General features: G+C 36.7%; 1 protein-coding gene across 1 annotated transcript in view; it reads right to left on the bottom strand.

Annotated features, from left to right (window-relative positions):
• Positions 1–26,901, bottom strand: part of CNGB3 (cyclic nucleotide gated channel subunit beta 3) — a 138,707-nt gene that overhangs the window by 22,304 nt on the left and 89,502 nt on the right. The window contains exons 14-15 of the mRNA XM_032869242.1: positions 6,659–6,742; positions 233–351 (exon numbers count right to left, since the gene is read on the bottom strand). Of these exons, the coding sequence (XP_032725133.1) occupies positions 233–351; positions 6,659–6,742 (203 nt within the window). The remainder of the gene's footprint in view (positions 1–232; positions 352–6,658; positions 6,743–26,901) is intronic.

The following is a 26,901-nucleotide window of genomic DNA, read 5'->3' as shown; positions in this document are numbered from 1 at the left end:
ATCTACCTTCTGCCAGGCACTGGCTAGGTCCTGGCACTAAGGAGCTGAATGAGCTAGGTCTTTGGGGGAAGGAGGGATAAACAGAAATGTGAAAATCCTTATTTTGCCAATGCTCTTAGAACAATCAAACATTTGTCAAATTTGAGCAGGAAGCTTAGTTATTTTATGACCCAAGATTTTTCTTTCATGACAAATAATAGACTTTAATACTTATGATGTATCTTTTAGCTACCTGATTTCTCCAAATACTGCTCCAGCTTTCAAAGTAACCAGAACCTGAGTACCATCAGCGCCTCCAAGAACTTGGACTTCACCTTGCTTGATGATATACATTTCCTTGCCAATTTCTCCCTGTATGCCAAATATAAAGAGGAAATGGTAGTTACTTAACTCTTGACAATTATGCCCCCAAATTAAGAAATATAAAATGTTCCAGAGGAATAAATATAAATAAAAAAGCAAGAAATATCAATGTAAAAGTGATTAAGACTTGAGGTAGTTATGGATATTGGTTGGACACATCACATGAAAGGAACTTAGTAGGGAAGTGATACTTCCCAATATGGAAGCATTGTATGCCACTACTAGACAGGTAAGCACTGTATGGCACCATTGGCAAGGTAAAGATGTTTCAGTCAGCACACAGTTTCAGGGACAAGCACAGGTAGAGGAAATAACTGGTTGTAACCATAGTCACCCAGGCTTTGGTGGCTACTGCTATGCTTAGAAGAAAGTGCTTGGTGTTTAAAAAGAGCATGGGCTATAGTCTTTCAAAGGTCAACTCCACTCTTATGCCTGTAACACTGAGGTCTGAATTTAGTAATTGGAGCACAGGAGACCTTTAAGCTATTATTCTTGTTCCATATTGAAAAGAAAATGTTAATGCATCAGGTTGTTTTACTCAGTTTTGCTTATCTCTGGGGACTCTCTTTTGCTTATCTCTGGGGACTCTTGGAGCCAGGGCAATGATGCTTTTTCAAGCCCTGAGAATTAAACTCCTGGAATGTTCACAGAGTCACTGGTTAATAGTGTTATGCTGTATGCCTGGGGCAGTGTAGCAGGATATACCAGGCTGTCAACATTGTTTAATGTAAACACAAAGATTTATGATGTGTATTTGGTATCTGGTTTGGAGTCTGAATCATGGCTGGTCATGTAGCTATGTGACCAGCACCATTTAACAACTTTTGACCTCAAGACTCTGATGGGTTTCCCTAAGTGGAGACATTTTTTCTTTGTCTTTAGGTCTACAGCTGGAGAGAAAAATGTATCCTTATGATCTTCTCAGAAGTAGGACCTAGAAAGCCTGCACCTGATTTTTCTAGTCTTTGCCTATGTGTAACTTTTTCTTCCTGTTCTTACACTGTATGCTTTGCTATAATAAATCTTAAGCCATGAATGTAACTTTTTTGTTGAATCATGCAAATCACCAAACTAATGGGTTATTGTGGGCCTCTTTGAATATCTCTTCTCACTCCAAAATCCAGAAAGAATAAATATATCAGATAAGAGACCTAAATTGCAATTGGGTCAAGAAAAGCTGTTAAATTCTAAATAAGCTGGTTTGCGTAATACTAGGCAAACTATTTGGATAATAACACCTATAAGTCTTAATAAATTGGGTCTTGATCACCCTGAGGTATAAAATAATAGCATGAACGCAGTGAATTTACTTACTTGGTTCAGGAGGGCACTGGTTATTTGAATTCACTAAATTTTCCTGTTAGCCATATTTTCGAAAGATTAGAATACATTAAAATTAACTCAGGATTAAACAGTGTTGATTATAGTTTATGCTCTGTGATGGCTGAGGCAATGTTTACTTTGTTTCAGTGCTGACCATAGGACTTTTGATATAGGCACTCATTTATGAACGAGGTAAATATAGTTTAACCATTTTCTGTGAAGTTTTAAGATCCTTTAATACCAAGGTTTGTTTTCATTCCACCCTCCCTTTTAAAAAAGATTTATTTATTTTAGAGATATAGAGAGTGAGAGCACAAGTCAGGGGAGGGGCAGAGGGAGAGACTCTCAAGCAGACACCTCACTGAGTGCAGAGCCCCACATGGACTTGATCATGGGATCACGACTTGAGCCAAAATGAAGAGTGAGATGCTCAACCAACTGAGCCACGCAGGCATCCCAGTTGTTTCCCTTTCCTGAATATTAATTCTTGTCATATTAAATTTAAAATTTAAAATTTTCGGATTCTACCTCTTAGTTAACATCTGTGACATTGAATTTCTCATTTTATCTTCCTATTACCTTTATGAGGAAGGTAAAGTAAGCACTATTATTTCCATTTTACAGAAAGAAAAATAAAGGCACAGATCAGCATGGTTGACTAACCAAAACTCCATGACTGTAATTAGAAGCAAAAGGAAGCCTAGAATGCGCATCTCCTAAGTGTGCAAAGCAAATATTTTTAAATTTTGCATTGTGCAGAATATTAAGCATGTATTTATTCTCAAACATAGATCAAAGTAGAAATTCCAAGACAGATGGATCTTATTACAATTATGTCTATAATATCAATGTTAATAACATCTAACATTTACAGAGTACTTTAAAAAATCATAATAATATCTGATATTTACATTACTCCTTATTTTAATACTTGCATTTCTTCTATCAGAACATGCTACTTTATAATTGCAAAACATTTTCAGGGATCTTAACTCATTTAATTCTTGCAAAAATCCCAGTGAGGTCAAAGATATTTAAAAAATTGGTAGTAGAGGCTTGAAAAGTTAAGTGTCTTGAGCAAATTTACAAGGTTGGCAGATGATAGCATTAGAACTAGCAGCACGTATGTCACCTGACTCTGTAGAATATGTACAGATAGAGCATACCTAATGATAAATCCAGTATCAACACAAATCTCTAAAAAAACAAAATGATGATGAATTATTAAAAAAAAAGGAAAAGTGTCTGAATATTAGTTTTCCAAGAGATTACTCCAGGAAGTAATGATTACTACAAGGGTATATTCCTTATTCTTTTCATGAAGTAATTCTCCGGGAACTAGAATGACTTTTCAAAGGCAGTTATTACATCTGACTGGAGGTAGAAGTACATAATGGGCACTTAAAAATAGTTCAGCACTTTTAATTATTTTTTAATGATCATTTCAGTAATTTTCCAAGGAGATCTGGCATAATCAACGAACCAAAACTTTCATGATTTCTTGCATATTTCTAGGCTAATTTAAGCCTTTCCTGCAAGTTTAATTAGTATTCAAATGGAGTAGACATTCCTCAGAGAACAAGGTTCTGACAGCATGTGCAAAATTAAGACCAAACCAAGCTTCTGTGGTTGGTTTATGTACTAATTTGGAGAAAGTGTACAAATGCAAGAGCCTCATGTAGAGTGAGGTAACCCTTAGTGAGAGAGCACTTCAAATTTCAGGGTTTCTGTTTAGAAGAATATATTCTTCAGAAGGGGCATTCTGACACTCAAATTACTTCTGCAATTAATTCTGGGAAAATTCCCCAGTTTTTTCTGAAATGGTTCAAGCTATGCACTGAGTATATTTGGGAGTCATCTTGAAGATTAGGCAGGTCAGCAAACTTCATCCTGAGCCCTGACATTCCTTCAATTATTAAGGCAAATACCAATAGAATATGAGTTTTTTTTCCTTCCTGTTTCCTACAGTGATTTGTGGAAATGATAAGCAAAAACAAAGCTGAATTTAACAACTTTTCATCTCTGCCAATATCTACTATGAATTAAATCCTCCTCTCTTAAAAGCAAAGGCAAAGCAATGTGGCAGGTAGTCTCATGCGTTCTTATTTCTGCTATTTCTCCTACTTATTCCTTTCTTTCCTCACTTGTGTTCACTGATCTGTTTTTATTATTGAGTGCTGGAGGTATGCGAGGAAGAAATTAGAAATGAGAAGGCTGTATCTACTCTGCATTTCACACTTTGTTAAGCAAATTTGCACTGCTTAGGGGCATGGGTGCTAAAGTTTCTATGAGTTATCTCAATTTCCAGTCCCTGCTGTTACTGGAACAAATTGAAAGGCCATTTTGGTGCATTAAGGCCATGTCATTTCAAATCTAACACTGCCCTAAAGGGGTCTTTAAAATGAGCTGTGGTTTGTATTTCCCATTTCAGTGAAAATGATTTCATATCACCAACCTGCCTGCTTTTAACTTGGACTAATTTATGTGGGATTGCATATTCTTGGTTACTATTATGTCAAAATCTCTCCTCCATTTTTCCTCCTCTACCTCTGATAGCTCCTCCTTTGATTCTTCTTCCTTGATCTCCTCCATAAATAATGGTATTTTCCAAAGTTATAGGCCTTGGCCCTCTTCTTTTATCTTTCTTAAGCTTCTAATGAAGTTGGTTTCCATGTTTGTTCCCAAGATTTACCTCCAGTTCTATCCTCTCTCACAAACTAGACTGATTTCTTTCTATCTGTGCACCAGGTATCTCTACCCAGATGCCTTGAAATATCTTCTACTCTTAACTTTGTTTTACACCATCATTCCAGTTGATCACTTACTTTCATTCAGTAAATATGCCAAGCTCTGTCCTACTTCATGGCTCCAAGCCTTCATCTAAAATGCTGTCCTCTCCACCTTATTACTAAATAAATATTTCACTTTATATTTTATAAAGATCATGGCTGACAACCTCCCTCTTTCTCAACCCTCAAATCTAAATAAGTGCTGTTGCACCACACGCATCCCTAGCAAATTCCATTTTTATAGAAGTTAGCATATTTTGGAGTTTATGTATTTATTTAACTTCATTTGTTTATTATTTGTCTCTTCCATCAGGCCAGTGATTCTCAACTTTGGTTGCATTTTAGATTGTCTGGGAGCTTTTAAAAAATCTTGATATGTGAGCTCCACCCTAACCCACTGAATTGCTGGGGATGCAGTCCAGGCTTCTAATTTCAGGTGATTCTGATGTACACTGTGAATTGAATACCCTTGGACTAGATTGTAAGTCCTTGGAGGACAAGAATCATGGTTTTTTTTGCTCACTGCTGATTATACCTAGTACTCAACACAGTGTCTGGACATAGTACTCAAAAATATTGACTTTTTAAAATAAATAATACTAGAATGTTCTAACTTTGGACTTACTGTAGTTTTCTGAACTTCCTCTGCAGGGAGTTTCCCTCTGCCTTAGCTCATGTTAATTCTTTCCTCTATCTGAAATGCCAGCTTCTTCTTTTTCTTGGTTCATGTAAATTCATTTTTTTGACTCTTTTTCTTTTTTTAAAGTAGCCCCATGCCCAGCACAATATGGGGCTTGAACCAATGAACTTGAGATCAAGACCTCAGCTGAGATCAAGAGTTGGACATTTAACTGACTGAGCCACCCAAGTGACCCCATGTAAATTCATTCTTTAAGACTTGCCTTGAATACCATCTTCTCCAGGAAGTCTTGCTAGTACCCCAGTGGGACAAGTGTCCTTACTCTGTGTCCTTTAACAGTTTGGGTTTATGTCTATCATAGCACCTAACACATTATTTTGGAATGATATAGGTGCTATTACTTGCTTGTGAGCTCCCCAGGGTTTTGGATCATTTCTCATTCTTTAAATTACTCATCTTCCTCTACTTTTTATTCTGATTATTATTATTTTTTATTTTTTACTTTTATTTTTATTTAGATTTTCTTTATTTGTCAGAGAGAGAGAGAGAGGAACACAAACAGAGGGAGCAGCAGGCAGAGGGAGAAGCAGGCTCCTTGCTGAGCAAGGAGCCCTATGTTGGACTGAATCCCAGGACTCTGGGATCATGACCTGAGCTGAAGGTAGATGCTTAACTGACTGAGCCACCCAGGTGTACCTTTTTATTCTGATTATTGACTTCACTACTGCTTTAGATTCCCAAGATATAAAACCCAAAGTCAGCATTCCTTCTCTCCTCCCTTAAGTTAGACACCAGAGATGTGCAAAAATGTTCATTGTAGCGTTATTTTATAATAGCAAACATTTGAAAATTGATTTATAGATTACAATATTATGCAACTTTAAAAATAAGGTGGTAGAAGATAACTGAATAGTAAAATGTAATTATGATATATAGTTATATGATAAAAAATAAATACAGTATGTCAGTTTTATAAAACAAGCTATCTATCCATCAATCAGTATAAAAGATAGACTGCAATATATGAGTAGTGATTATTTCTGGGTGGTGGAATTTTTGTTTTTATGCTTTTTATGTGTTTTCCATTTTAAAAATAATGAGCATGTATTACTTTTGTAATCATAAAAATTACAGTAAACTTGGAAAGAATGTGACATTAATTATCCACTAATTGGGTGAGCTAAATCGAGGTAACTGATAGCTTGCTGAAGATATAAAAAGGGCAGAACCACCTTTCACTTCTGTAACTTTTTTATTCACTTTAAATATTTGGCATTAATGGGGTGTGATAGTTGATGATTTACATTTATACAAAGCAACTTTTCAGACTTCCCACACTTATATCCTATAGGTAATGAAATCCATATTGTCTTGTTCCAGTTTGAACTTAGAGTAGATTATTTTTGTATAAAACTCTGTCATAATTATTTCTATACTATGGGATTCACCCTGGAAATTCTGTTTAAACTATGTTCTTGACCTATATCTGAACTTAAATGTGTTTATTTACTAGTTGTGCATTCAAAAGATACCATGCACTCACCTTTTTGCAGACAAAGTCACCAGGTAAATAAACAATGGATTTCAATCTTAGCAACATGTCATAAATCATCTGTGTATCACAACCCTAAAGAAAAAAAATAACAAAGAAAAAATAATTTTTATACAGCTACAAAGACAACATTCCAAATAATTTTAAAATGACATGAAAATAAGTAGTAATAAAAGTCTGTGTTAATACTAAAATATTAATTGCCAATGGATGTGGACTGGTTTTGACCCAAAATTTAGGAAGAAACCCAAACAAACCTATAGTGTGAACGCAAGACTTTGGAACCTGGTCAGATTTTTTTTTTTTTTAAGATTTTATTTATTTATTTATTAGAGAGAGAGACAGTGAGAGAGAGCATGAAAGGGGAGAAGGTCCGAGGGAGAAGCAGACTCCCCGTGGAGCTGGGAGCCTGATGCGGGACTTGATTCCAGGACTCCGGGATCATCACCTCAGCTAAAGGCAGTGGCTCAACCAACTGAGCCACCCAGGTGCCCCAGATTTGGGTTTTAATCCTGTCTCCACTACCTATTACTACAGAACATTTTCTAATTGTTAAGTGGGAGTTAAAAGAATACATTTCATAATGGTAAAAATTTTACTCATGTAAAACTTAATATAATGTTTAATTAATGATTGCTATTAATGCTTATGATAACATAATAGTGATAATAATTATTAGTATTAAGACTGACCTAGAGCAAAATAAAAATCTGAACATTTTTCTTTGTCATAACATCTTTCATACAGTTGTTTGATATTATTATTTAACTTTCCAAACTTGTTTGTCTTTCTTTACCAACTTATTTATCTTCTTCAAGGCAGAGTAACTGTACATAATGGATACAACAGCAATATCTGTTGAGTGAATGATGTTCATATCCACTTTAATAGTGTAAGAGACACATTTGATTTGTTAGAATAGGCGTGTATATTTGTGTTGTACACAAAGAATTATAATTTATCTCTATGAGAGGCTAAAGAAAAATTGATAGATGCTTCTAAAATGTTACTTTATATAGTGGTGTGGAATCTTTTGCTTTCACCAAATATTTTAATTTTTTTCTCTCAGAACTGCTAGCATGTAGCTGCTTTCCTTTTGTGGTTGGTCCTTTCCATCCCTTAGGGGAATTATTATTTTGTGGAGAACTAATCATAGTCAGGAGCAGAGGAAGGAGGAGGAGACGTAAAGGGCACGCTCCCAATTTGTGGATTGGATAATCATTCTTTCGGCAATCACCAGTTTTCCGTAATCATTTCAGTAGCAAACACTTGACCTAGATCCATCTGAAATTTAGACTTCAGGGCTATTTGACTGATAAGGAACGTTAATAATTTATGATTGAAGTATCTTCATGTAGCCATTGGTAAGGAGCACTCAAATGAACTTAAAGTCAGAATTTTAAACATTTATGTGAGAAAATATAGCTTTTGGTTATCCAGGATAGAAAAAAAAAGGCCAACGGTGACAGGAATACCTTCTTAATACAGCCCAACCAATAGTGATGAAAGGCTGTTATGAGCAAGCCTTTGTACATGCCCTTGGAGCTATGAAAGATGAAAGAAAGTAAGCTAGTTGGGATGATATTTTAAGTAAACAGAAAAGCTGTAATTGATGGTAGAAGTGAATCACGTCATAAGATATTCCAGTTAAATATCCATAAAACTTTTAAGAGGTGGAGCAGTTACTACTTCCTGGGAGTGGGGACAGGAGAGAGGGGAAAGCACCAAGAATTTGCTCATGTGGATAACACAATTTGAGTTTGTTGAAGATGGTATGATTTGTATTTGCAAAAACACAGAAAGATCCTTTTAGGTGAAGGAAAATTTACCTTTTCTTTCCTTGTTATGTATTTGTTTTGTGCAAGGTATATAATTTTTATTTATATCTGTTTTATTCTTACTGTGTCTCATAGGTTATCATATTTGCTAAAGAAAATGACAAACATTAATTTCTTTCTAAAAATTGTGGTTTGTTTTTAGTAAAAATTCTATAAATATATAGCTCATGTGCCTGATTTCTTTTTCTTTTCTTTTCTTTCTTTTTGATCTTATTTATTTATTTTAGAGATTGGGTGGGGGGGGAGAGAGAGAGAGCGAGAGAGAGTGAGAAATGAACAAGAAGACACCTGGGCTGAGGGCAGAGCTGGATTTGGGGCTCAGTCTCATGACCTTGAGGTCATGATCCTAGCCAAAATCAGGAGTGGCATGCTTAACTGACTGAGCCACCCAGGCACACCATCATGTACCTGATTTCTTTTCTTTTCTTTATTTAAATTTAAATTCAATTAGCCAACTTATAGTACATGATTAGTTTCAGAATGTAGTGTTCAGTAACTTATGAGTTGCGTAAAACACCCATTGTTATCACATCACGTGCCCTCCTTAATGCCTGTCACCGAATTACCCCATACCCCCACCCACCTCCTCTCCAGCAACCCTCACTTTTTTTCCTGTAGTTAAGAGTCTCTCCTGGTTTTTCTCCCTCTCTGATGACTTCCCATTCAGTTTTCCCTCCCTTCCCCTATGGTCCTCTGCCCTGTTTCTAATATTTCACATATAAGTGAAATCATATGATAATTGTCTTTCTCTGACTGACAAATTTTGCTCAGCATAATAACCTCCAGTTCCATCCACGTTGATGTAAATGGTAAATGTTCCCTCTTTCTGATGGCTAATATTCCAGTGCCTGATTTCTCTTAAAGCTGTAACTGGTTTGGAGTAATTTCATTTTGGAAATTGGTGTTCTGATCACTAAGAATTCTTAGAAAAAAAACAAACAAACTTCGGATTTATTGTAGGATCTCCCTCACTAAAGCAAGTTCATGTTCTTGATGTTTTAGAGAAAATTCATTAGAAATATACTTGGAAGTTCTTAAGCATAAACACATTTGAAATATCACTGTGATGAAACTAATTCTCAATCAGTCATATCCATGGAGAAGAATAACACTGTAAATGATCAGAAACAGAAGACTGAAAAAACCTACTTACATTTGTGCAATTTGATTTTTTTGGCATTAATTTTTACGATCCTAGTTATAATTTGTAGGCCGAAATAAACTTTTCATTCCTTGAACAATTCCTATCACAATGAACTTTGATGAAAATTCCCAACTGTATTAAATTGTACTCATAGGAGTTATTAATGATTTTAAATGTTTTCCTATGAGCATAATTCTTGTTCTATAAATACACAGAAATGTGTGTGGCAGTACTGTTTTTAGTCCTGAAAAAATTGGAAAAAACATAATGTCAATCTGTGGACAGATAAAAATGTTGAATAATTGTAGGTTGGAATACCATAGAGTGGTTAAAATAAATAAATCAGACCTTTCTTTGTATATAGATATGATTGAACTCAACAAAAAATTGAGCCGCACACAAAAGCAAGATGTAGAATACAATCAATATGACTCTAGCTATGAAAACACTACACAAAATAGTCATTGATGTTTGTATAGATATAAAGTAAATTTATAAAAATGAGGACTGGAAGGATACCCTTGAAATCATCTTAGTGGTCCCTTCTGGGGAAGGTGGGAGACTAGAACTGGAGAGAAGAACTGATGAGATGTCAGCTTGACTTTTATTAATTTTAATGAAAATGAAGTAAAACACATATCTCAAGATCGTCTGTAGGAACAGAATGCCATTTGAGGAAGAACACATTTCATCTTTTCTCTTCTACCTTCAGGTTAGCTCACTGGCAGAAAGCACTAATAAAGGAAACCCAATCCATGGAAGTGTTAGACCAAACTAGGAGAGGAGCTCTAAAATAGATAAGCAAACAATTACTGCTTTCCTCAGTAGAAATGTGCAAGTGCCTACATGAATAACTTTTAGCTTATAGCTTGGATTTCCTCAGAGAAAACCATCTGAACTGTTATAAATATGAATTTTTATTAACACATTTGCATAGAGTGTGTATCAATTTATGTAAATGGCACATAGCAGCTGTATGTAATAAAAACTTACAGTTTAAGTTTTACCAATTAAGTGATTTTGTCCCCTAATTGTTTTATGGACAGGTGCCATTGGCCTTGGGGCAGCTGTGATCGAGAACTAGGTCCTTCTTATCCGTACTTAGGCTTAGTGAATGCCATTTGCATTATGAAGTTGTTATAGTTTGTGTCTGACAACAATTATCTCCACCCCCTACCCCTCAGAAATGATTATTTTCTTGAGATACACTTTGTTCCACTATTGTGTGATTAAAAAGAATTACATCCCAGGGCTAGTGTTTTTACTTTGTAATGCAGCACCATTTCTTTTATAGAGGCCATTAGGAAATTTTCTGATTTACAGAAGGTCAGAGCTCAGTCATTGTTTCATAAATGTCGTTTTTAAAAATAAAGTGAGAGTACCTGCACTAGTATCAACATTAACATTATATTAATAATATTTGTATTAAATTTTGCTATTTTCTTATCTTTACCTGTTTTATTCTTTTAACCTTCCTGTGATGTCTGGCATTAATTAATATATTATCACTCCTGGTTTTTAGATGAGGGTGTGGAAGCTCAGGAGGTCTATTGACTACTTTCCTAAGGTCACACATGCAATAGATGTCAGAGAAAGAGAATCACCAAAGTGTATGTGTTGTTGTTGTCTTCTAAATCTACATTTGGAGCAACTGAGGGTAAGACCTGTGTATTATTCACTTCTGTACCCTCAATGTCTCACCAGTGTTTGGGGCACGCTAGGCACTATGTAAATATGTGGTGATGTATAAAATGAAGTTGTTAGATATTATTCCGTTTTCAAAAATGGGAAATTCAGTGTTATATAAATGTATATTACAGATTTGAATAAAGATTCTGGTGATTTGAAAAGAAATAGAGAAATTTTATTTTTATTTTATTATTATTTTTAGAGATTTATTTATTCATTTTAGAGAGAAAGAGAGTGCATGAGAGCTGGAGGAGTGGCAGAGAGAGAATCCCAAGCAGACTCCTTCCTGAGTGCAGACCCCTAATGTGGGGGCTAGGGGGGACCTCCATTCCACAGCCCATGAGATCATGACCTGAGCCAAAACCAAGATTCAGAAGCTCAGCCAACTGAGCCATCCATGTACCCCTCTATTTTTACTTAATTCAAAACATAGCATATAAATTAGATGGTGCTTCCTGTACTTAGAAAATTCTTTTAATAAGACTAAGCTCTGAGCACAACTGAAAAGCCGGTAAAATTTATTTTTGGAATGACTACCTTTTCAGTCCTGTAGGATTTCTCCAGTTCTATGTTTATTTCTGCTTAAATTTTTTGAAACAGAACTTAAGATAGTCCCGGTAACTTATAATTCACTGTGACTTCAGGTGTCCCTCAAGTATAAACGATAGTCTCCAGGGCTTTTCCCAACTTACCCTTACTTATTATAAAAGGAAGTGTCTTATCCCATCTTAAACTCCATTCCTATTAAGGAAGTGATGGGTAATATGTGTAGAACAGAGAATTCTGAATCCAGTTGCCCATGCCACTGACTTTCCTATTGGGAGCAGCAAAGTCAAATGTGATAAATAATTTGCATGTTACTATGCCATAACTTACTGAGTTCTAAGTGATGTTGGGCCCAAGTCTATGCTCATTATTTGCAAACACTAGTAAAAGTCTTTTCCATCAAGATTTCCTTGAGAACTGACAATAATTCTATTTTTCTGTGAGCTTCAGTATCACACCGTCGAAGTGGGAAGTCACAACCTTGTGGATGAATCTAATCCATCTTGAAAATAGGTTTGAGCAGGGCCACATGAAGGACCTGATTTTACCAGTGTAGAAACTCCCGTGTGATTGAACCAGTTTTATCTTCCAGTTAGTAATATGGTAATAATAAATACAGAATTTACTATGTGGCAGGTGTTGATATAAACACTTTATATGTTTTGAGTCACATAATCATCACACAACCAAACTAAATATTATTATTTAGAATTTCTCTGCCTTATTGGGAGGCACTGGAGAGCAGAGACTCTGTGGGTGTCGTATCTGGAGTGCCTCACGCTTTAGACAGAGTAAACTGTTCAGAGCGTGTCGCTGAATGGAGTTCATCTGGGTCAGAAACTCATTGTTCAAAATACTTTAAAAACTCTAGCAACAGTGTCTTATTACTGATACCACCAGGGTAAAAATAAAGTTAATAAAAGTGAAATGTAGTTAAGTCTTACTGTAATGCTCTGATTTGAAACCCTTCAGAGAAAATATGTGATGGCACATCTGATTAGGGTGTTACTACTGGGGGATTGTGTGTGACTAGTAGAAATAATTACGTCATTTCCATTCCATTCCTGACTCAGTCTGTCACTCACATAGTTTGTCACCCCCACCCTGCCTCTTTCCTACCACTGAAGTCAAAACCTTTTCAAGCTTCATTTGCCACATAATCACAATGAGTCACAGGTCCCAGTGAGGTGTCCTGTTTTGGATCTGTCCTGAATTTTTACTAGAGCAGCAAATAGTGAGAAACATTGTGCTTTCCTTGGCAGTCTGGTGGTGCCTCCATTCTCATTTCGGTATCTCTAGATCCCTGATTTCCTACTGTTAAGCTTTTTTTGTTTCTAAAGGATGAGATTTAAGATTCTGGTCACTAGGTGGCGGAATAGAACTTTTATTAAATTCTCTCCAATTTCTGGCAATTTAGTTGTAGCGGCAAAATGCGATTTCCTTAGCACTTGATTTGATAAACGATATTTAAAAATCGAAATCAAAATAATACATCATCAGAAAGTAGAGAAAGCTTCCCAACTTTATAGAAATGAATTGTTCCTTATTAGCTTAATACTCGCGCTAGGACAGTAACAACATGCAGTTTGCGAGGAAGAGAGCCATTTTTTGTAGAAAAATTTAAAGAAAATGTTATAATATAACTATTCATCTTGAAGCTCTTTGGAAGCTCTGATAACCCCATGTAGAAGCAGCAAATCTTACTAATTAACCACAATTGATTGAAGCAAAGTTTTAGTAAAATCCTATGATTCTAATTCTACTTGCTTTGACAGAGAAAAAAACAAACAAACACATGAGATTGAGGGTCTTTTCTTAGTAAGAAAGTAGCAAAGTGTGTGTGAATTTAGGTTTCTGGGTGTGAAACTGATGTGCTAGTACTAATTCTGTGAAAATTTTTGACCCTAGGAAAACTTTTCTGGTTCCTCAACATCTTATCATTTATTCACATAGGACTGGTGGGGAACTGAAAAATAGCATTGTAGAGTGGTTAAGTTCATAGACTGTGGAGTAAGAAAAGCCTGTGCTCAAACCCTGTCCCACAGCTTTGAGATCTATGGCCTCAGTCAGGTAAGTAGTTCGCACTTTGTGTAAAATGGGGATACTAATAAAACTTTTGTTAGAGGTTTGCTGTGAGAATTAATTGAGAGAATGTATTGAAGCAGATAATACAGTGTAGTACATAGTGAGAATAAAAATAAAGAGCAGCTATTATTATTTTTGAGAAGATGCATGTATCAATTTTCAAATTTGCCATTAGCAATTGCTTGGTTTCTTACTTTTGACTTAATTATATTCCCTACAGCTCTGATAGTGCTTGCGGGCTGTGATGGTTAATTTTGTGTCAACTTGGCTAGGCTATAGCCTTCTTAGATATTTAGCCAAACATAAGTCTAAATGTTACTGTGAAGGTATTTTTTAGATGAGGTTAATATTTAAGTTATTATACTTTGAGTAAAGTGTGGAAACACTCCATTATGTGGGTGGGCCTTATTAAATCAGTTGAAGGCCTGAAGAGAAAAAAAAAAACAAACCCAGAAGTTCTCTGAGGAAGAAAGAATTGTTTGCACACTGCCTTTGGATCTGAGCTGCAACATTAACTCTTCTTAGGGTTGCCAGCCTGCAGGCTTGCCCTGTAGGTTTTGAACTTGCCAGCTCTGATAATTATATTAGCCAATTTCTTAAAACAAATATTTCTTTCTCTCTATATATGTGCCTATCTTATTGGTTCATTCTATTTCTCCGGACTATCCTGACTAACAAAGAGGTCATGTAAGAATTGGGTATAACGGGGCGCCTGGGTGGCTCAGTGGGTTAAAGCCTCTACCTTCGGCTCAGGTCATGATCCCAGGTCCTGCGATTGAGCTCCACATCAGGCTCTCTGCTCGACGGCAGCCTGCTTCCTCCTTTCTCTCTCTGCCTACTTGTGATCTCTATCTTTCAAATAAATAAATAAAATCTTAAAAAAAAAAAGAATTGGGTATAACAAGGTTTATGGTGATAGTATTAGGATTGAAGGATCAAGTATAGTGTGGACAACTTTCATGGGACATTGTTCATATTATAATTTATGATATTCCAGCATTGTATTACTTTTGCTAAAGCATTACAATAGTCATTGCTCCACTAATATATACACAAACTTCACAAGGCTAAAAGGAAAGGAATATAAGCACAGTGTGCTTTTTGAAGTTTTTATTTTATTTTATTTTATTTTTAAATATTTTTCTAATAAAAATTATTTATTAGAGAGAGAGAGAGAGAGCATGAGAGGAGAGAGGTCAGCGGGAGAAGCAGACTCCCTGCTGGGCAGGGAGCCCAATGTAGGATTTGATCCTGGGACTCTAGGATCATGACCTGAGCTGAAGGCAGTGGCCTAACCAACTGAGCCACACAGGCGCCCCTATTTTTTAATTTTTAATAAAGATTTATTCATTTATTTTTTAGAGAGAAAGAGAGAGAGAGAGAGTATGTGTGTGTGTGTGTGTGTGTGCACGAGCTGCGGGTCAGAGGGAGACAGAGGGGGAGAATCTCAAGCAGCTTCCCTGCTGAGCATGGAGCTCAACTGAGGACTTGATCCCATGACCCATGAGATCATGACCTCAGCAGAAATCAAGAGTTGGACGCTCAATTGCTCAACTAATTGAGTCACCCAGGCATTCCCCCTCCTTTTTTTTTTTTTTAAGATGTATTCATTTATTTTTTAGAGAGAGAGCAGTTGCAGTTTAAACAAAATTTAAATATAATACAAAACTTAAGGAACAGATATATGTCTTTTGAAAAAACTGAAGCAAGGTTATTTAACATAGAATCATTCTCTGATCCTGCACTGCAAACAAATTCTATTACGTCTGTATCCATTCTCAAATTTACAAAATGGAGAAAAGTCCTTGTGAAATTTTTGACTGAAGACCTAAGCTAAAAACCTAAAATATTCCTTAAGACATCTTAAAATAAATATTTGTAAGTTAAGTGATTTTCAAGAACCTTTTATTTCCCTTAATTTTGAACATTGGGAAGGCACAAAACATGCTTGTCAGCCTCCAATCTTGGTGCCAGATTTCTGTTTTTGTTTCTGTTTTTTTTCCCTCTGTCTCTTTCTCTCTCTCTTCCTGTCTGCCTACCTTTTAAAGATATGGAAGATTCATTTTTCAGGAAGAATTCAAGATATGGATGTTTTTGACAGTTGACAGTCATGCTTTGTTACCCTTGAATGTTTTGGTCTATTCATTGTAGTTCCATTTCTTGTCTTTGTAAAACTGAAATGTACACTGTGAATTTCCTCCTTTCCAGCTTCCTTTGCTTATAGAATTGGGCCCACACTACAGGGCCTGGCTTCAACTGACCTTTCTAGATTTGTCTGTGGTTATCATATGCTCTGGTCATAAAGAACTTCTCATCCTGTGAACAGGTTATAATTTCTCACACTTGTAATAATAAGTCATATGAAGGCTCCTGGCGAGGAGCCTCTACCTTCTCACTCTGTAGACTCCTAAGCATCCTTTGGGCATACATACTTCAAATGTTCTCTCCATTGTGCATTCAGCCTGAGTGCATAGGTGACACTCTGTGAATGTATGTAACTGATTCAGAAGCAACACAAGAGTTAATTTGGTATAATTTATGAGGTAGGGGTGTAGGATCACTATTCAGCCTATTTTCTCCTTAAAAAAATAACAAATTTGTATAATCTACTAAGACTGCCTTTGCAAAAATAAAATTAGAAAGATTCCACACCTACTTATTTTCTACTTCATTTAGCTTTAGAAAAAGATAACTTTTTAAAAAAAATTTAATAGAAATATAGAGTGGGTGAAAGGAGGAGCAAGATTTTTTAAAAAAAATTTAATAGAAATATAGAGTGGGTGAAAGGAGGAGCAAGTGGGTGAAAGGAGGAGCAAGAGGAGTAAGAGACTGAAATATCATCAGGTCCCAGAAATTCATCTAGATAGTTACCAAACCATTCTGAACACCTACAAACTCAACAGGAAACAGAAGAGAAGAGGAGCAGCAATTCTAGGAACAGAAAATCGACCACTTTCTGGAAGGTAGGACATGCAGAGAAGTGAATCCGAAGCAATGGGAAGATAGACTACAGGGGAAGGGGACAACTCCTGGGCAAGTGAGAGAGCAGCAGAGCACAAAATCAGAACTTTTAGAAGTCTGCTCCACTGAGGGATGTCACTCCAGAGGCTAAATGGGAGGTGGAACCCTTGCGGGGATAGTGTCGTCTCAAGACCCACAGGGTCACAAAAAGACCAGGGAGGCCTGAGTGTGGTAGAGCTCCCAGGTATTGGAGGGGAGAAGCTGGCTGCAGAGATGGAACCAAGAAGTGGGCTCTCATTTTGGGATTACCTTAACCCATGATCCAAGGCACAGTTGAGCCACTGCTCTTTGAGCAGGGACCCCACAAGTGGCAGATCCAGGGAGACCCCCTCCTATCTTCTCTGGGAGGAGCAGCACGGGAGTGTGAGGCAGGAATCTGCTGACTTTGGAGACTCCAAACAGGGTCGTGCACCACATAGAGAAACAGTTGTTCACAGGCTGGGTGAGCTCAGAGTGCAGCCAGAGACCAGAGATATGGGAGGGATTGACTGCTTATCTCTGAGGGCACATTGAGGAGTGGGGCCCTGAGCTCTTGGCTCCTACGGGGCCTGGAAATTTGGAGGCTGCCATTATCATTCCCGTCCTCCAAAGCTCTACGGAAAGTGTTCAGGGAACAAAAGCTACTGAGAGTGAACCCAAGCAGAATAGTTAGCCTGGCCCTTGGCAAGGGCAGTACACTTCTGCCTCGGGCAAAGACATTTGAGAATCACTGCAACAGACCTCTCCCCCCAGAAAATCAGCAAGAACATCCAGCCAAGACCAAGTTCACTAATCAATGAGAACTGTGGTACTCCAGAGCTAGGAGAAAGAACCACAAAGAATTCACGGCTTTTTTCCATGATCCTTTAGTCTTTCAAAGTTAATTTTTTTTAGTTTTATTTTTTTCTTATCCTAATTAAAAAAAATTCCCTCTTTTCTATTTTAATGTTTTTTAACTATTTTATCTTATCAATACATTTTTAAAAATGTTTTCAAATTTTCATTGGTATAGTCATATCCTTTCATTGTATTTAACTTTATTTTTTGTATACATACAGGTTTTGTTTTTTTTTCCTTTAAAATTTTGGGATACAATTTCTTCTAGTAGATCAAAATATATCCTAAATCTAGCACATGGCTTTGTTCTAGTCTCCAGCCTGATCACATTCTTTCCTCTTCTTTTTTTATTTTCTTTTTCAACCTTCTTATCTTATTAATTCCTTTTTTAGAATATTTTTTGATTTTTATCTTTACAGTTATATTCCATCCCTTCATCATGTTTACCCTTGTTTTTGTATATATATTTTTTTCCTTCTTTAAAATTTTGGGAGGTAGTTTTTTCTAACAGACCAAAATACACTCAAAATCAAGTGTGTGGGTCTGATCTATTCACCAGTCTAATATGTATATATATTTTTTTTTTCTTTTTTTTCTTCCTCCTTCTTCTCCCCCCAGTTTCAGATCCCTTCTGATTTGGTTAGTGTATATTTTTCTGGGGTTGTTGATACCCTTTTAGGATTTGTTCATCTATTCTTATCTGGATAAAAGGACAAGGCAGAAAAGCTCATCACAAAAAAAGAACAAGAGACAACACCGACAGCTAGGGACCTAATCAATATGGACATTAGCAATATGTCAGAACTAGAGTTCAGAATGAAAATTACCAAGGTGCTAGCTGGCCTCAAAAAAAGCATGGATGATATTAGAGAATCCCTTTCTGGAGAAATAAAATCCCTTTCTGGAGAAATAAAAGAACTAAAATCTAATCAAGTTGAGATAAAAAAAAAAAGCTATTAATGCGGTGCAATAAAAAATGGAGGCTCTTACTGCTAGGATAAATGAGGCAGAAGAAAGAATTAGTGATATAGAAGACCAAATGACAGAGAATAAAGAAAACGAGAAAAAGAGAGATAAACAACTACTGGACCAAGAGGGGAGAATTCGAGAGATAAGTGATATCATGAGATGAAATAGTATTAGAATAATTGGGATCCCAGAAGAAGAAGAAAGAGAGAGAGGGGCAGAAGGTATATTGGAGCAAGTTATAGTAGAGAATTTCCCTAATTTGGCAAAGGGACAAGAATCAAAATCCAGGAAGCACAAAGAAGCCCCCTCAAAATCAATAAAAATAAGTCCATACCCCACCATCTAATAGTATAACTTACAAGTCTTAGTGACAAAGAGAAAATCTTGAATACAGCTTGGGGCAAGAGGTCTGTAACATACAATGGTAAAAATATTAGACTGTCACCAGACCTATCCACAGAGACCTTGAAGGCCAGAAGGGACTGGCATGGTATATTCAGAGCACTAAATGAGATAAATATGCAGTCAAGAATACTATATCTAGCTAGGCTGTCACTGAAAATAAAAGGAGAGATAAAAAGCTTCCAGGACAAATGAAAACTGAAAGAATTTGCAAACACCAAACCAGCCCTACAGGAAATATTGAAAGGGGTCCTCTAAGCAAAGACAGAGCCTAAAAGTAACACACCAGAACAGAACAGAGACAATATACAGTAACAGTCACCTTACAGGCAATACGATAGCACTAAATTCATATCTTTCAATAGTTACCCTGAATATAAATGGGCTAAATGCCCTAATAAAAAACCACAGGTATCAGAATGGATTAAAAAAACAAAACAAAAAACAAGACCCATTGATATGCTGTCTACAAGAAACTCATTTTAGACCCAAAGACACCTACAGATTTAAAGTGAGGGGGTGGAAAATTATTTACCATGCTAATGGACATCAAAAGAAAGCTGGGGTGGCAATTCTTATATCAGATAAGTTAGGTTTTAAGCCAAAGACTATAATAAGAGATGAGGAAGGACACTAAATTGTTAGATCCTCTTGTTGGACAGACCCTTTAAATACTTAATACTTGATACTTTAAATATCTATGCCCCTAACATGGGAGCAGACAATTATATAAACCAGTTAATCACAAAATCAAAGAAACACATCAACAATACTACAGTAATAGTAGGGGACTTTAACACCCCCTTACTGAAATGGACAGATCATCTAAGAAAAGATCAACAAGGAAATACAGGCTTTAAATAACACACTGGATCAGATGGACATCACAGATATATTTAGAACATTCCATCCCAAAGCAAGAGAGTACATATTCTTCTCTAGTGTACATGGAACATTCTCCAGAATATATCACATCCTGGGTCACAAATCAGGTCTCAACTTGTACCAAAAAATTGGGATCATTCTCTGTGTATTTTCAGACCATAATGCTCTGAAACTAGAACTCAATCACAAGAGGAAAGATGGAAAGAACTCAAATACATGGAGGCTAAAGAGCATCCTACTAAAGAATGAATGGGTGAACCAGGAAATAAAAGAAGAATTTAAAAAATTCATGGAAACAAATGAAAATGAAAACACAACTGTTCAAAATCTTTGGGTCACAGCAAAAGCAGTTCTGAGAGGAAGGTATATAGCAATACAAGCCTTTCTCGAGAAACAAGAAAGGTCTCAAGTACACAACCTAACCCTACACCTAAAGGAGCTGGAGAAAGAACAGCAAAGAAAGCCTAAACCTGGAAGGAGAGAAGAAATAATAAAGATCAGAGCATAATCAATGATATAGAATCCAAAAAATCAGTAGAACAAATCAATGAATCTAGGAGCTGGTTCTTTGAAAGAATTAATGAGATTGATAAACCCCTGGCCAGATTTATCAAAAAGAAAAGAGAAAGGACCCAAATAAATAAAATCATGAATGAAAGAAGAGAGATCACAACCAACATCAAAGAAATACATTTATAAGAACATATTATGAGCAACTATATGTCAGCAAGTTTGACAATCTGGAAGAAATGGATGCATTACTAGAGACATATAAACTACCACAACTGAACCAGGAAGAAATAGAAAACCTGAACAGACCCATAACCAGTAAGATTGAAGCAGTCATCAAAAATCTCCCAACAAACAAGAGCCTAGGGTCAGATGGCTTCCCAGGGGAATTCTACCAAACATTTAAAGAAGAATTAATACCTGTTCTCCTGGAACTGTTCCAAAAAATAGAAATGGAAGGAAAACTTCCAAACTCATTTTATGAGGCCAGCATAAAATGGTTTTGTCCAAAACCAGACAAAGACCTCATCAAAAAAGAGAATTACAGACCAATATCCTTGATGAACACAGATGCGAAAATTCTCACCAAAATACTAGCCAATAAGGATCCAACAGTACATTAAAAGGATTATTCACCACGACCAAGTTGGATTTATTCCAAGGCTGCAAATTTGGTTCAACATCCACAAATCAATCAATGTGATACAATACATTAACAAAAGAAAGAACAAGAACCATCTGATACTCTCAATAGATGCTGAAAAAGCATTTGACAAAGTACAGCATCCTTTCTTGATCAAAACTCTTCATGATGTAGGCATTGAGGGTACATACCTCAATATGATCAAAGCCATCTATGAAAAACCCACAGCAAATATCATTCCAATGGGGAAAAACTGAGAGCTTTTCTCCTAAGGTCAAGAACATGGCAGGGATGTCCAGTATCTCCACTGTTATTCAACATTACTAGGAGTCCTAGCCTCAGCAATCAGACAACAAAAAGAAATAAAAGGCATCGGAATCAGCAAAAAGAAGTCAGACTCTCACTCTTTGTAGATGATATGATACTTTATGTGGAAAACCCAAAAGACTCCATTCTAAATCTGCTAGAACTTGTACAGGAATTCAGTAAAGTGTCAGGATATAGAATCAATGCACAGAAATCAGTTGCATTTCTATACAGCAATAGCAAGACAGAAGAAAGAGAAATGAAGGAGTCAATCCTATTTAAAATTACATCCCCAACCATAAGATACCTAGGAATAAACCTAACCACAGAGGCAAAGAATCTGTACTCAGAAAACTATAAAGTACTCATGAAAGAAATTGAGGAAGACACAAAGAAATAGAAAAACGTTCCATGCTCATGGATTGGAAGAACAAATATTCTGAAAATGTCTATGGTGCCTAAAGCAATCTATACATTTAATGCAATTCCTATCAAAATACCATCCATTTTTTTCAAAAAAAATGGAACAAATAATCCTAAAATTCATACGCAACCAGAAAAGACCCTGAATAGCCAGAGGAATGTTGAAAACAAAAGCCATAGTTGGTGGCATCACAATTCCTGATTTCAAGCTCTATTACAAAGCTGTCATCATCAAGACAGTATGGTACTGGCACAAAAACAGACACACAGATCAATAGAACAGACTAGAGACCCCAGAAATGGACCCTCAACTCTATGGTCAACTAGTCTTTAACAAAGCAGGAAAGACTGTCCAATGGTAAAGTCTTTTCAACAAGTGGTGTTGGAAAAATTGGACAGCTACATGCAGAAGAATGAAACTGGGCCATTTCCTTAGACCACACACAAAAATAGACTCAAAATAGATGAAAGACCTCAATGTGAGAAGAAATAAAACCCAAAATCTTTGAGGAGAACACAGGCAGCAATCTCTTCGACCTCAGCCACAGCAACTTCTTCCTAGAAACATCACCAAAGGCAAGGGAAGCAAGAACAAAAATGAAGTACTGAGACTTAATCAAGATCAAAAGCTTTTGCACAGCAAAAGATACAGTCAACAAAACCAAAGACAACTGACAGAATGGGAAAAGATGTTTGCAAATGACATATCAGATAAAGAGCTAGTATTCAAAACCTATAAAGAACTTATTAAACTCAACATTCAAAGAAGAAATAATCCAATCAAGAAATGGGCAGAGGACACGAACAGACATTTCTGCAAAGAAGACATCCAAATGGCTCACAGACACAGGAAAAAGTGCTCAACATTACTCGGCATCAGAGAAATACAAATCAAAACCATGATGAGATAACACCTCACACCAGTCAGAATGGCTAAAATTAACAAGTTAGGAAATGACAGATGTTGGTAAGGATGCAGAGAAAGGGGAATTCTCCTACACTGCTAGTGGGAATGCAAGCTGGTGCAGCCACTCTGGAAAACAGTATGGAGTTTCCTCAAAAAGTTGAAAATAGAGCTACCTTATGACCCAGCAATTGTACTACTGGGTATTTACCCCAAATATACAAATGTAGTGATCCAAAGGGGCATGTGCACCCAAATGTTTATAGCAGTAATGTCTACAGTAGCCAAACTATGGAAAGAACCTAGATGTCCATCAACAGATAAATGGATAAAGAAGATATATATGTGTGTGTGTGTGTGTGTGTATTCACACAAACACATATACATATACATATACACATACACAGTGGAATACTATGCAACCATCAAGAGAAACAAAATCTTGCCATTTACAACGATGTGGATAGAATTAGAGGGTATTATGCTAAGTGAAATAAGTCAATCAGAGGGAGACAATTATCATATGATTTCTTTGATATGAGGAATTTGAGAGGCAGGGCAGGGGATTATGGGGGGGGATGAAACAAGATGGGATCGGCAGAGAGACAAACCGTAAGAGACTCTTAATCTCATGAAACAAACTGAGGGTTGCTGGGGGTAGGGGTATAGGGATGGGGTGGCTGTGTTATGGACATTGGGGAGGTTATGTGCTATGGTGAGCCTGTGAAATGTGTAAGCCTGATGATTCACAGACCTTTACACCAGGACAAATAATACATTATATGTTAATGAAAAAAAATAGAAATATAAATGGAAATGGGTTCTTTCTGGAAGAAAATGTATTTTTAATGGAAATGTCAGAAAAGAATGAATCTAAGTTTATGACTAACATAAGATGTGAAGATTTAACCTTTTTTCTCAATCAGATGTTGCTGATTTTATGGATTTAAAGAAATATATGTAAAAACAAAGGAAAATACTCTGATATTAGAAACCGATAACTTCCCAAATTAGAGATAATCCCATAAAAGTCATTGGTATATAACTTAAAGCTTTTTTTTTTTTTTTTTTTAAAGAGAGCCAATTGTTGTTACCTATTCTTAGTTAAGTTAGTCATCAAAGTATAGAGAGTGTTATAACATTTTTAAAATACTGTGAAAATAATTTAGCTTTGTGGCTTTCACACCTCACTAGAAGCAATCATTGATTTGGTTTGTATTATCATAAAACAATGTTATTTATAAGATCCTCCTTTTACAAGGGTGCCTGGCTGGTTCAGTCAGTTAAGCTAAGCATCTGCCTTTGGGTCAGTCATGATCCCGGTGTCCTGGCAGGGAGCCTGAGCCTTGGAGTCTTGAATTGGGCTCTTTGCTCAATGGGGAGCCTGATTTTCCCTTTGCTCAGCCCCTCCCCCATTCATGTTCTCTCTCACTCACACTCTCTCACAAATAAATAAATAAAATCTTTTTAAAAAATAAAATCTTAAAAAAATCATCCTTTTACTATTTCCTTGGTCCACTATTCAGCTCCTACCTCTTACCCCTTGGTTTATCTACCTTGCAAAAATTCTTACAACTGGTTATTTGCAATGTGATATGTTGCTGAAATAATCAAGAAAACCAAATTATGTTAAAAATTTGGGACATTGTAATACATAACTCTGTTGATTCATACAGAGTTAGAGGTGAGCAAAAATGCCCAAGTGTAAAAAATTTATTATAAAACTGACTGTGGCTCTTTTTATATTTGTAATATTTCAATTTTAGGCATAAATTTGGAACTTTTATGCTGTTGAAACTAATCTTGACTTTGCTTATTGTTTAAAGTATTCAATTATTTTTAAGTTTTGCAATCTAACACATTTTAAACTGTTCCTTTTTACCTTGTGTCATCTGCCTATTTGAAAATCACATGGTTCATATCTTCATCAAAATCTGGTTAGGGGTGCCTGGGTGGCTCAGTCGGTTGAGTGGCTGCCTTCAGCTCAGGTGTTGATCCCAGGGTCCTGGGATAGAGCCCCGCATTGGGCTCCCTGCTCAGCAGAGAGCCTGCTTCTCTCTCTCCCTCTGCCTGCTGCTCTGCATACTTGTGCTTTCTATCTCTCTGTCAAATAAATAAAATCTTAAAAAGAAAATCTGGTTATATCAAGAAAAGAGTCCTAGGATACTGACCTAACACTGGTATCCTATGGAGCCAGGGGTAAACACCTAGCACTGGAAGTGACTCTGCCCAACCATTTTACCATACAGCTTCTGCTTCTTCATATTGTCCCCAATGGTGCTGATTATGTATTTTCAAGACATAGATTTCTGTCTGGATTCATCTTTTTTGCTGTCTTCACTTTCATCTTAGAGGATCACATCCAGTCTCACGGCTTAAAATACATCAATGTGTTAATATGCCCAAATTTATTACTCCAGCTTGGACATCTCCCCTGAACTTAGATTTATTCATCAAACTGCCTACATGACATTTCATCTGGAGGTCTAACTCCCACTTCAAATGAACATATCCCAAAATAGTCTGTTTCTCTCCCCCTCACCCTATACTTAAAAACTTCTTATTTTGCAAATGGTATCTTTGTTCTTCCTGTTCCTCAGGCTTAAATCCATGGAGTCAGCTTTGATTCCTTTCTCTCTCTCTTTTTCTCTCTCTCTTCATATAAGCAACAGCAAAAACTTTGGCCCCTTTCTTTAAATATATCCAATATTGGGGGAGACGAACCATGAGAGACTGTGGACTCTGAGAAATTAACTGAGGGCTTTGGAGGGGAGGGGGGTGGGAGGTTGGGTGAGCCTGGTGGTGGGTATTGTGGAGGACACGTATTGCATGGAGCAGTGGGTGTGGTGCATAAACAAGGAATTCTGGAACACTGAAAAGAAATTAAAAAGTAAATAAAAATTTAGTTAAAAAAAGGCAAATCAAAACCACAATGAGATACCATTTTTCACCCACTAGGATGGCTGTAATCAAAAGTATAATAAGGGTGGGAATTAAGGCGTACACTTGTCATGATGAGTGGCAAGTGATGTATGGGTGTGTTGAATCACTATACTGTATGCCTGAAACTAATAAAACACTATATGTTATATATATATAAAATATATCCAATATTTGGCCACTTCTTAACAACTCTGCTCTTACTACTCTGGGTCTGGTCGTGATCATCTCTTCTATGCATAGTTGCAGTAACCACTCTTTGGTCTCCTCACTGTTCACATTTGTTTCCACAGTCTATTCTCCACATTATAGGTGGGAGATCCCTTCAAACTGATCTTAAATAGTCATCTGCTTAATTCTTCACTGGCATTTGCATCTCACAGTACAATCTGGGTTTATCCTAGAGCCTCCAAGGTCCTCCTTTAACTTGCACCCCCTGCCTGGCTCGCTCCCTCCCTCCCTCCCTCCCTCCCTCCCTCCCTTTCTTCCTTCCTTCTTTGATTCTTTCCTTCTTTCTTTCCTTCAAATAGAGCTCAATAGGGTGCTTGAACTCACAACCCTGAGATCAAGACTTGAGCTGATATCAAGAATTAGACACTTAACTGACTGAGCCACCCAGGTGTCCCAGCTTCCCTTTCTCTCTCTTTCCTTCTTTCTTTCTTCCTTCCTTCCTTCCTATCTTTTTTCTTTCTTTCTTTTCCTTCCTTCCTTCCAATTTATTTGAGAGAGAGAGAGAGAGAGAGCGCACGCGAGCATGTGTGTGAGCAGGAGTAGGGACAGGCGGGGAAGGAGAGGAGCAAGCATACTTTGTGTTAAGCGTAGAGCCTGACATAGGTCTTGATCCCAACACCCTGTGATTAACACCTGAGCTGAAATCAAGAGTTGGAAGCTCAACTCACTGAGCCACCCTGATGCCCCAGACTCCCATTCTTTTACTGTCTTCTGACTATTTTGCTTCCTATCACTCTACCTTTGCTTCAGCTATTCTGGCTTCTTTAGGATGCTCCTGACTCAGGGCCTCATTTTGTCTGTCTTCCTATAATATTGTCCTGTCCATCTCTTCCTTCCCTTCCCCAATATCTGCATGCCTCACTTCCTTGCCTCTTGCAGTCT

This window comes from Lontra canadensis, unplaced genomic scaffold, assembly GCF_010015895.1.
Source record: "Lontra canadensis isolate GAN:19392208 unplaced genomic scaffold, GSC_riverotter_1.0 scaffold37, whole genome shotgun sequence".
Classification (NCBI taxonomy): Eukaryota; Metazoa; Chordata; class Mammalia; order Carnivora; family Mustelidae; genus Lontra; species Lontra canadensis.
This window is presented reverse-complemented; position numbering and strand designations above follow the sequence as displayed.